The following is a 12,179-nucleotide window of genomic DNA, read 5'->3' as shown; positions in this document are numbered from 1 at the left end:
GGAGCAGCAATTCCAGAATTCTTTAGCCATTGATTACAGTTTGAAAGATGGAGAGACCCTTGTTCTTCAGTTGAAAAAAGTAAGCTCGCTATTTGTCTGTTTCCTCACTGATTAAATAAATAATTTGCTACTCGAATGAATGATAATCTGTTTATGCTCAGCATTTTATTGTTAGAAACCTGGTGGCAATATAAAGCTGAAATCCTTTGATGAGGGTGTGAACAACCTATGAATAACAGATAAAAGTAAAGCTAAAGCTCCCTTGTTTTCTATCAGACCGCGAAAAAATAAACCATGAATCTATATATTCTTGCTTAATGTCCGCTCAGAATAATAATAAATTGGTGTAGCTTAGTGGTTAATCTTCTTGCTGTAACTCTATCCTTTGAACGCAGAAGTCTTGTGTTCGAGTCCCGACCCTACACTCTTCAAAGCTGTAACACTTTTTTCCTTACCCGTGACCATTCATCTTCATGGTTTCTTACTTTCTAAAATGTTTTTGGCTTTGTTTTTTTACTTTTACCATTTTCTGATGTTTTCATGATTTATTTCTTGCTCTCTTTTTGTTTTTTTCTTCTGATTTTAGTACTGTATTTATATTTTATAATTGCTTAATTTCATTGCATTTTTTAGGGGTCTAATTATATAATAACAATATGCCCCCATAAGTATTGAAAAAGATGCAACTTTTTTTTATACAATAGTGTAGTTTTGTCATTCTTTTTGTTAGTAATTTGTAATGAATCAGATTTCTTATAACATGTAAAAACTCATCGTATACACTCGTAATAATTTTTTTCTTGAGATGAATCGCTGTAAATTATTGTTTGGACTGATATATTGATTTCTATTGCTCTTAAGCCTACACACAAATTCCTAAATCTTCACTGCATAATTTTGTTATGGATATTAAGAAAATTTATTACCTAATGTTCCCTAATTCCTCTTAACAAAAGGGGCAAAATAGAAGGATAAGCAATTTTGTTTTTTAAAAAAGTAAAAAGTTGGACCCCCATTTCTATATTACTGAGTCCTCCACAGTCCTCCACCACCAACCCTCTCACCAACTTCTTCTCCTAAAACTCCTAGATCCCCAAGTTCTAATCCTAATAAAATATTCGAAGAGGAGAAAGAAGATCCCAGTAAAGAGCAGGTTCAACCTGATTTTAATTTTAAGGAAAATCAAAGTTCAGAAGATACAACAGATGAGGACTTTAAGGATTTTCAAGCAGCTGGCTGATTTTTTAACTCGTATAAATAAACTTCTGTTCATAAATGAAATTTCTTTCGGACAAGGCTGGTGTACATTGTGCATGATCAAGTGTTGATCCAAAGTCTATGCTATGCGAATTTTTAAGGCAGGGCAGTGTTCAGAAGGTGAGGAAAGGAGAAAAGATTGACATTTACACAGATGTGTGGTGATGGTGAGTTGTTAAATTGTTAACTTTTGGCTTAACCCAACTTTTTCGCTCGTTTATGTGATAGTTGATAGACGACATACAACGGGAAACAGGTACAAGATAAAGCTATGGATGATAGGAAGACATAACAAGTTGGGTTAATACGTTCTTTGTAATTATTTTTGTGGAGATGGGGGGTGTTTAGGGGTGACTTTTATGTATACTCTTATTCAGAGTTGGGTCTAATCTACTCAGCGCATTCTGTCCTGCTCATATCACTTAGTTTTTGGTTGTGTCAGCTGTTCTTAGTTGTTCTCTCAAAGTACTAGCAACACTGGTGCCACAGTTCTATTCTCCGAAGTGTGCTGATGTTTTTGTGTTCTGGCTTGCATGAAGTTTGCTGGTCCGTGGCAGTGCAACAAGTTAGCTCAGGGTTGCTGGGTAGTCTGGTTGTCTGTTGCTGGTTGTGTTTGTTGCTCCGTGAAGTTTTAACCAAAGTGGTCAGGTTGACTTGGTGTGGTGTTGTTTGCTATAAAAACATAGTCCCAATGAGTTTGCATAATAGCCCCAGAATTGTCGTAACTGATTTCTTATTTATATACCTCATGTGTTTGCATATTTGTAATTTTTTATCATTTCAGATCCTCAGTTGTCGAAAATGGAGGTGTTGCAACATGATATATCAGCTCCCTTACAAAACTAATGTTATTAGTAATCCTTAAACAATAGGTTTCTTTCTAGAAATGCATGGTTATAATACTAATTAAACATGCTTGATATATTTTAATAAAAATAACTACGCCATATGTTTGTCCCTACCTTGGGGGACGGCGCGCGATAGCGCGTCGGCCAACAACTAGTATACTAAAAAAACAAAGAAGCTGCAGTTAAGGTTTAATGAGTTTTGAAACATCCTATACAATAGAACTAAGAAGTCCATAATTATAATCTTCCGTTTCGTCTTTCCTGAATTATTTTCAAGGCTTCCAGCATCAAATTCAGTTTAAGAAATCGAAGGAGATAACATTACTGGGCAAGTTTCAAGCCTCCTCTGAGTCGCTGGTAGTCAACAGTTGTTCCATTTCATCATCTTATCAGGTGTTCATGGTTTAAATTACATACTTGGTGTTGTGATTAGCCACTTTATTTAATTAAGAATGCCTAACATTCCACCCAAACCTCAGTAATGAGGATTGGATCAATACAGCACCTCCTCTCTAATTCGAAGTCCTGATGACACTTTCTATTCACATCAGAAATTTCCACTTCCATGACGTATTCAAGTACCACAGTAACTTATATACTTACGTAAATTGGTGCAAGATTAATACAATGTTCTGCAGACTCAATTGCACGTTGTTGCAAGAACGCATAACAATACTTGTTAATTAAACAAGGTGCTGCTACATAATTACCATGACAACTGAAAAGACAGAGTTTCCCCTTTGAGAGCTCCATAAGATTTAACCGTTCTCCGGGCTTCAATTGCCCAATTATCCAAGAAAGTGGTCAAGTTGTTCAGTGTCAAAATGTCAAGTACAGTACCACTCTTCAAACTTCCCACATTAATCAACTTTATATCCTTTAACAAGTGACGCCAGCATTCAAAATTCCGAGAGCAGTAACAATCTGGTTCTTCTTCTGCCACCAAGCTTTTCAATATCCCCTGCAAAAACAGAGATGTTAACCAAAATATGCACTCCCTGAGAAATCCAACAGATAAATGACTACATGTAGGATTTCCTTTTTTTTAAAAAAAACTCTATTTTAAATTTTGTGTAAGTAGTAAAAATCTCCAAAATGCATTCATCTTAGAGAAAAAAATTCCACTCTTTCCCAAGCTTCAGGTGAAAAAATATATACTACAACAACAACAACAACAACAAAGCCCTTAGTCCCGAAATGATTTGGGGTCGGCTAACATGAATCGTCGTAAAATATAAATTCTTATATCTCATGCATCTTCAAATTCGAAGTCATATGAAGTATTAGCAGAAGCATATTCGTTACTCTCTTCTCAACGTATTCGTATGTTTGCTAAATTTTACACCACCATGCACAACTAAACAAGGAGCTACTGTATTAAAATGCAAACTAATAACTCGTCATTTGTCAACTGTGAACAAATAAAAAATGATAAATATTTGGTGAGTTTTTGAGCAATGAACACATACCTTCAAAAATTCAGGTGAATAATAATTAAGTTCTAATGACAGAATTCTGGGACGTAAGTTCCAGAATAAGCCATCTAAAAGAGCTGCATAGTTTACTGATGTCAATGTATGTGTAACCAGCTTCATATTGTTGAGTTCAAAGGGCAGAAGCTGGATTTCCTTATAGTCCTCAGAGTTGAAGGATATCTCTTTACCCTAACAAACCAATAAACATATAATCCCAAAATGAGCAAAGAGATAATTCTTATGGACTTAAAATAGCTATTATGAAGTTGAAGGGTAGACATACTGATGTAGCAGTCATAGAAAGACTCAGGTCTTGGAATTTGTTATCTCTGAGAAAGTTGTTCAACCTCATGAACCAGATACTGTCCATATTTCCAAGACGAACAGAAAGTTCTGCAGTCCGATAATCAGCAACACTGTTTGAATATAAGCGAGGCATGGTCTTACCACGATATTCAAATATATGTACATTAGGTGTATCAAACTCTGCTTTCACCAGTTTAGTGCAATTGCTAACCTGTATCACCTTAAGAACTCGACTTGAGAGCTTCATAACTTTTTGCAATACACATCCACCCAAAAACAAATGCTCGAGCAGGGGAAAGGATGAAATCATTTTCTGGAGCCACTTTGCATCTATGGGAATGCCGCACAGAGACAAACGTTTTAGATTTTGGCAAACAGAACTGACAATGATTTCACATGCCGTCTTATCTTTATCAACACTACAAAAATCGAGTTCTTCCAACGTTGGTACCTTAATGCTAAACTTCTTGACTTTGAGGTCTTTATGAGGATGGTACACCATCTTCTTCAGCTTATCATGATCACTAATTTCAAGATTCTCAAATCCCAAACAATTCTTCAAAGAGAGTACTTCCATCGAACGAATGGAGAAAATGAGATCTTGAATTGTATCCTGATCTATAGAAACATCCCTAAGATACAGCTCAACTAGAGAGCAGAGTCTAATAGCACTCTTGTCAAGACGGCTGCTTAATAGAAGACAACCCCTTAAAGTTAAAACGGCTAATGATTCTGTTGCAAGCAACTTCATAGGTAGGTCATATAATCTTTCTCTTCCCACAGTAAGATACAGATCAAGTTCTTGAACACGCAAACCAGCAATCAATTCCATCCAAGTATCAACACGAGTGGCCAAATCGTTACTCACAAGAGTAATATGAAGAAGAAACTTCTTTACACAAAGATTCTCCTCATGAAATCTACACAGTTTCTCATCAACATAACTCATGAACTTCACTCTTCGATTAAAAATCTTGCGTCGCTCATCTTTAGGCATACCAAGCTCCTTGGGATTAAGTATATCCAATTCTCTTCCAAAAAACCATTCATCACAATCTAGGATAGGGAAAGTTTCACAAACATATCGCCACCTCTTGGATATAAGACTAGTTTGGGCGGCCTCTTTTGTCGAAAGATATGACAGTATTTGGTGAAGAATGAAGTCGGGTAGTTCGGAGATTCGATCAACATAACTTATTACCTCACCCATATCACTGTTCAAACATTCAAATCAATATCCCATCTCTCACGTTAAGTTATTCAAATGTTTCTAACTAACTCAAAGTACAAACGAATACAAATACATACACGGTTCTATAAAAAGAACAGCATTCAAAGCCGAAATATCAAATAAATGATGCAATACAAGGCCTGACAACGTTCCTAATTGACGCCAATCTTTTCTAATTCCCGTTGTAGTCCCGTTATCGCTTTTGGGTCAATTGGAAACAACCTCTCCGCAATTGCAAGGGTAAGATTGCGTACACCCGACCCCCCTTACCCCGCTTCTTACGGGAGAAGCGGGAGCCTCTTTGAGGCAATGGGGTAATGATAATGATAATGATAATGATAATGATAATGATAATGATGAAGTTTAATGTTATGTGTGCCTCGAATCCTCGTTGAAGGATATTTGTGTCATTATAGTGGAATGACTGACTTCAAATGGACATATCTCATGATTTACTCATTAGATTGAGTTGATTCAAGTTGGAGGTGAAAGCTTGGTTTAATAGTTTCTGACGCGTGGTCATAAGCTCGTTTGGATGAGAAACGACGAAGTTATGACTGTTTTACGAGAAATTGCCATGAAGCAGGAGAAATTCGACCAAACATGTTTGAGGTTCGACCAAACCTACTAGAAGTTCGACCATACCCTTTGGTGGTTCGGCCAAACCCAATTGAGAAGAAAAGAGGCAGAAGGTTCATGGTTTTGGAGGTTCGGTATAGGTTCATCCAAAATTCCAAACTGTACGGGCGGGCTTTATTTTTTCTCCACAAGCTTCAATCGATGTGGCTTTTTCTTGTCCCTTGGATTGTATTCATGCCTAACACTATAAATACCAAATGTAATAAAATTTCAAATCAAGAGAGAAGTGTGAGCGAAACACAAGTGAGGTTGAAACCTAAGATCTAACCACACCAAGAATACTCTCTTCTCACCTTTGACAATTCCTTTTTGTAATTCTTTCTCCATTTATTGTTTTCATTCATTGCAACATTACATTGTCATACAAATAAACACTTAAGCCCAATAGGTCATTCATTCATAACATTTAACATTCTCATACAATAACACATGGTCAACAAATCCAATATCATTCTTATACACTAATATGAGAGGTTTGAAGATTAAAAATAATCAAATCAAAACAAAACTACACAATCAAACAACTCCACTGAGGTAATTTATAGCAAAAAAAAAAAAAAAAAATTCCTAAAACTGATCTAAATCGAAGTTCAAATCGATCAGATATTTCAATTATAACAAAAATCAAAATTTGAAACCCTTTTGTCATGAAAAAAGTACAATTGTTCAAAAATCGAAAGCACCCATTAACATAATATTAATTGCTTGGCAGTAAATTCATTTGATCGATATATGAATTCTAAACACATAATTCAATAGAAATTCATCTAGCTTGTATGATCATGATAAAAACATAACATATAAATCGAAGAAGCAGACACGAAAGATTACCAAATTAATCAAGAAAGAAATATACCGGGAAAATTGGGGGGGAGGATTCGTCTCTGTTGCCGGGCAAATGGGGTGAGAGAAGGAGAGAGAAAGTTGAAAGAGGACACTTCTATGTTTGAAAGCGGTTTATCCGTTTCACTTGGCAATTGTCTGGCCTATGATCGGGCCGGGCCGGGCCAATTTTCGTGACAAAGACCAAAACTCGAAACGTGTTGAGAATATGGCTCTGCAGCCTCTATTTGTGTTTGTGCGTGTGCAGCTGGTGCAGTTGGTGAAATGCACAACTGTTGGTCCTCATCTTTGCGAGGAAGTATATTCGGATAACCTTATGTAATAGTATAATACTGTAATACTCTATCCGGTTCCGAATACTTGTACCTCTTTCTTTATAAAGTCGTTTAGGATTACTCGGTTTTATAAATGATAAACTTTTATAAATATTATATCAACTACCCTCTTCACATGTCATTTTGTGATCTCATGCACTCTTCCCCTACCCCTTTAAAAAGTTGACACATATATCTATCTATATTAAAAAATACTCCCTCTGTATTTAATTAAGGGATACACTTGCCTTTTTCGGCCGTATTTATTTAAGAGATACACTTGCCATTTTTAGTAACTTATCAACCCCACCATCTAATTAAATAATATATCTACACCCCACCCCACCCCCACTCCCTAAACTGACATGGTTCCCACTTGTTTTTTTTAATTAAAATATCTACTAAACTCCACTTGTTTTATTACTTTATTTCATTTAATTCTTTTTCTTAATACTCGTGTCCGACCAAGTGTATCTCTTAAATAAATACGGAGGGAGTACCACACTATCAACTACTCCCTCTGTTTCTTTTTGTTTGTTACGTATTTCTATTAGGTTGTTTCACAATGTTTGTTACATAGGATAATCTATCCTTTTATAAATTTATTATACTATCATTTTTTGTGCCAAATTTTAATTTTAATTTTAATTGGTCTAATTTTTTCAACTCATTAAATTTCTTTACAATTTCCCAAATATGTTAAGTTAGCAATCTTTGTGCTTTTTCATTATTAGTTCATTTTGATGAATAAAACAATCTTATTGGTTGTTGTAGTGATTAGTGGGTTGAGGTTTTTTTGGATTTATTTTTTTAATAAAAAAAAAAAGAATCTTTATTATATGTTTGGACTTCATTTTATATTTACTCGCTATCATACTTTAGATGACAATGATATAAATATACCATGGTGCGATATTTAAAGAACCGTGAAAGTACAACTTTTCATTTTATATTTAGTCGCTATCATACTTTAGATGAGAATGATAGAGAAGGGCAAAAGACGCTACAATTTGTGATGAGGATGTCTATGTTATTGGGCCTAAGACCGATCTTCTCAAAAAGCTCGTAGATAACTTTCGTGAGGTAGGACTCAAGGCCCGGCTCATCTCTAAGCCCGTTCCCTCTTGGATCCGCATGTTCCCTCTAGGATCCGCATCTGGAAATGGGCAGACTTGGGATAGTCTTTGAATGTGAGCCTAGAATGCCCAACTGTTATAACCAAACGCGTGTCACGAATCATTGAGAACAAACCCACAAATATAATATAGGACAAATAGCAAAAACAATAATAATAGACACAAGTGTTTATGAGGAAATTTAGATTTCCTCTGTTCTTACAAAATAACACAATAACCACTCAATTGATGATTCCTATCACCAATGTATTTTCCCCTCTTATTTTCTAGCTAGGTCTAAACCCCTTTTATAGGATAAACTAGAAACTCACGTCTACTAGAATTATACTTGCTCCCCAAGTATAAATAATTCCAGAGATTGTTACATACCAAAATATATCTACTTTCCTAATTACAATTCTAATTATTGTAGGAAACAAGATATTAAATCAAACAAGTCCGTTTCGTATTTTTGTCAACTTAACTAAGTTGTGTTTATTTCCTAACACCAACAAAGGTCGAAAATGAGGCTCACCTTGAAGCAATTAAGCATAGTCTGAGAGATATATAAAGCATAGTGTATAAGGGAAAAGTACGTAGAGCTTAGCATTGATGTCGATCGACTTGGTCCAAAGTTTATCGAGAGCAATTTAATTTCATGAAGGAGCTACTTTGTTAGTAGTTCTCGAGCCTTACTCAACCTTAGTCCCAAACTCCCAGTCATCATATCTCCAATAATAGTTCCCTGCAATGATTAACAATAGTAAGATTAACATCAATAGCTAATTCAGTTTCAAACGGGGATTTTGATTGTCGTTGATAAAGCTCTAAAGATCAACCTTTCCACCAACTAACTCATCCATTCACAACGACATTCAACTTTAAAAGTTTGATTTACGGAAGAAAAATCTTTACTCGATCCTCTAAATTTTCCATATCAAATGTGCCTATGATCTTCATCGTGATTCCCTACACTTTCGCTAGAATCTTGCACCAATGTTTTGACCGTACAAACGCATGCATCAAAAAATATACCACCCCCGTTTGAAAATGATCTTTACACTTTTCGTTTTAGTCTGTTTTATAATATTTTTTTACTTTGTGCTTATACAACTTCAAATTAGAGTTGTATCTAAACCATACATTTTAAAATCAATGGCTCATATTAGTGGGAAGGGGAAATCAAAGGGTGGATATTGATGAGAAAAAATAGGTGGGTTTTGAAAAGATAATATATGAGCCATTGATTTTTCATACAGTGGTTGGTATTGCCCAAACTCTATCTTGTAGAGTTATTTTAGAACTCTAAAGGATCCGAAACCTTATACATTTATCTGACTTCATGCATATTTTATTATATTCAATCACCTACCTTTTTACACATTCTTCCTCTTTTTATCATAATATTTATGTAAATAGTAATTATAAAGATCATTTTAAAACGGGGTATTACATACGAGCAATTAATCAATTGTTCAACAAAGTGCAATTTTTTTTTTCCTCCAAGAATCAAAAGTCAAAATACATTTCCGACCTTTGAATATTTTGTTTGTTCCCTTAACAAGGCCAGGCAGCCAATTACACAAACTACGTACCCCCTTTTTCATAAGCATGCACTTGAGAATAAGTTCTTCATCTTACTACTACTTTTCTTTAATTTATTCACACATTCGCATCAATTTTTTGACAAAATTGATCGCTTAAAGATCATTTAATGATTAGTACAACTATGAATCTTAATTATCAACTTCCCCTCTCTTTTCATCTTTCCGCTTATTAGGACATTAATACGTTTACTAATACATGCAAATTCTACACTTTCTAACAACTTGTAGTAAATCTATCATATTTTTAATCCCAATTTACTATTTTACACTTTATGTCTATTTACCACCGCCCCTATCCCAATCAGTAATCACAAATTCTTATTTACATGGGGTGTACGATAATTATCGTACACCGAAGTTAAAGTTAACTTAAAATGCTTAAAAGTTACCCGTATGTATGCAAAAGTTATCAATTTTTTTAGTGATTAAATTTTTCAATTTAATAAAAAATATTTCTTTAAAATTACTTATAATGTATAAAATTAATTATTTTACCTTTTAAAATGTTTATCTATCAACTTTTTTTAATAATATAAAAGTTGGAAAAAACTGGGTAAAAGTTAAAGAAAACTGGGTAAAAGTTATGTTGGTGTACAATAAATTTATTGTACACCTTGTGCATGTAAGACCTTTTGATCAATAATTCAGCAAGATTTCGACCCTAAGTTATCCTCTTTTCTAAAATTTCTCATACGATTAAACATAATCAGCTTCCTATGTAAATCCAATAAGCACTAAGGTTTAATTTTCTATATTCGGACATATCTTCATGTTGATAAGGCTTTATATACTTTGATTCTTGTTTCTTCGATTAATTGGAGGCTTAGAGTTAATAAATAAGCTAGTCTAAATTAATGATGAAGACGATCAACAACAATATTATTATAGTCGATCAAAGTGATAATTTCTTATTAATCTTGAGATTATGGCATCTATTCCGTTTAATTAAAGTCGAAAGTTATATTTTAAATTTTGGATTGTTATAATTCTTATGCTCTCTTTAAACTTTAATTAGTAGGATTATTATAAATATAATTAAAAAGACTAAGACCCCATATGTCTATGGACTATATGATCTGTCATTTCAGTACAGACACTATATGGAATGTATCTAAGAAAAAAAAAAACGCAACTTGCACTCTTTAAGCCGTGTAACAACAATAACATGACATGCTTATGTGTCATGAAAATAAATTTGAAACTAAAATATTTAACTTATAACCTATTATACATGTTACAAAAATAGTAGAAAAATCTTAATATTCTAATTTATTATAAATATAATAAATGTTTGTTTTCTTCTTTGTATCGACTAGTATCGACTATCTTATTTATATATTTTCATAGTAAATTTTTTATATTGTTAGTAAAAATATTTTGATGATGCATGGCCTACGTGGCACTTATATGTATTATTTAAAATCCGACACGTAAAATTGCGACAACTAAATGTTGTCGTAATTTACGACCTTTATCATTAAAAAAAAAAGAAATTTATCATCATTATAAAAAAAAAAAGACATTTATCATCATTCATAAAAAGAAAAGAAATAGTGATATTGATATTTATGTTCCATTTGTTTCGATGGATCTCCGATCCTAAAATTACATTGCTAGAATACTAGTCCTTATCAAAGACATAAGCAAGCATTCAAACACGCAGGGGCGGACCTACATGTACCTTGAGGGGACCAAAAGGACCCCCATTTTTCTGGAAAAAAAAAATAATAAAATATGAAAAACTGTATATTAGTATATGTCTATTTAATGTCCGCTTAAAACATTAATGTATTGGTGTAGCTCAATGGTTAATGTGGAGGTGTTGTGTTCGAATCCTGACACTTGGATTCTTCAAAGCTATTGCAGTTTCATTTTTTCCTTTACCCATGACCATTCATCTTCATGGTTTCTTACATTCTAAAATATTTGTCTTTATTTTTTTCCTTTAGCATTGTCTGATGTCTTCATTATTTCTTTCTTGCTCTTTTTTTGTTTTTGTTTTCTTGTATAATAATGTTAGTACTGTATTTTATATTTTATAATTGTTTAATTTCATTAAAGTTTTTAGGGGTCTAATTATTTAACAAAAATTTGCCCTATAAGCATTGAAAAGATGCAACTTTTTTAAAAAATAGTGTAGTTTTGTCATTCTTTTTCCTACTTGTCAATATAATTGTTATGAATTAAATTTCTTTTAACATATAAAACTTGTTGTATACACTTGTAATTTTTTTTCTTTGAGATGAATCGTTGTAAATTATTGTTGGACTAATATATTAATTTTTATTGTTGTTAAGCCCACACACAAATTCTTAAATCTTCAATGCATGATTTTATTATGGTATTAATAAAATTTACTACCTAACCGTTCCCTGTTTCCCCTTAACAAAAAGGGCAAATAAAAGGATAGCATATGCAAACAAAAGAAAAAAAAAAGGTAAAAGTTGGACCCCCATTTCTGAATTCCTGGGTCCGTCAGTGCAAGCACGCACGCCATGCAATATATATGCTCATGCATGATTGAGCATAGCAAGATAGGATATC

General features: G+C 33.5%; 1 protein-coding gene across 2 annotated transcripts; it reads right to left on the bottom strand.

Annotated features, from left to right (window-relative positions):
- Window positions 1–2,460: 2,460 nt before the first annotated feature.
- Window positions 2,461–6,863, bottom strand: LOC110777142 (F-box/FBD/LRR-repeat protein At5g56420). Of its 2 annotated transcripts, none has more exons than XM_021981756.2 (4): window positions 6,613–6,863; window positions 3,864–5,100; window positions 3,575–3,769; window positions 2,461–3,066 (listed from the first exon to the last, which is right to left on the bottom strand). In XM_021981756.2, the coding sequence occupies exons 2-4, from the start codon at window positions 5,094–5,096 to the stop codon at window positions 2,812–2,814; spliced, it is 1,683 nt and encodes a 560-aa protein (XP_021837448.1). In that variant the 5' UTR covers window positions 5,097–5,100; window positions 6,613–6,863; the 3' UTR covers window positions 2,461–2,811. The 2 variants fall into 2 exon arrangements, with proteins under 2 accessions (XP_021837448.1, XP_056696798.1); XM_056840820.1 differs by having other exon boundaries at window positions 3,864–5,940; window positions 6,613–6,862.
- Window positions 6,864–12,179: the final 5,316 nt, after the last annotated feature.

The sequence above is a fragment of the Spinacia oleracea genome, chromosome 1, assembly GCF_020520425.1.
Source record: "Spinacia oleracea cultivar Varoflay chromosome 1, BTI_SOV_V1, whole genome shotgun sequence".
Lineage (NCBI taxonomy): Eukaryota > Viridiplantae > Streptophyta > Magnoliopsida > Caryophyllales > Amaranthaceae > Spinacia > Spinacia oleracea.
The sequence above is the reverse complement of the archived record's forward strand: the minus strand, read 5'-3'. Positions and strand labels throughout refer to the sequence as shown.

What these genes read in the sequence shown, in the direction of transcription:
- LOC110777142 (XM_021981756.2), bottom strand. Translation starts at nt 5,096, where the DNA reads ATGGGTGAGGTAATAAGTTATGTTGATCGAATCTCCGAACTACCCGAC. An exon ending in TTTCTATGACTGCTACATCA is followed by an intron (nt 3,770 to 3,863) that starts GTATGTCTACCC and finishes TTGGTTTGTTAG; the next exon opens with GGTAAAGAGATATCCTTCAA. An exon ending in ATTCACCTGAATTTTTGAAG is followed by an intron (nt 3,067 to 3,574) that starts GTATGTGTTCAT and finishes CTGTTTTTGCAG; the next exon opens with GGGATATTGAAAAGCTTGGT.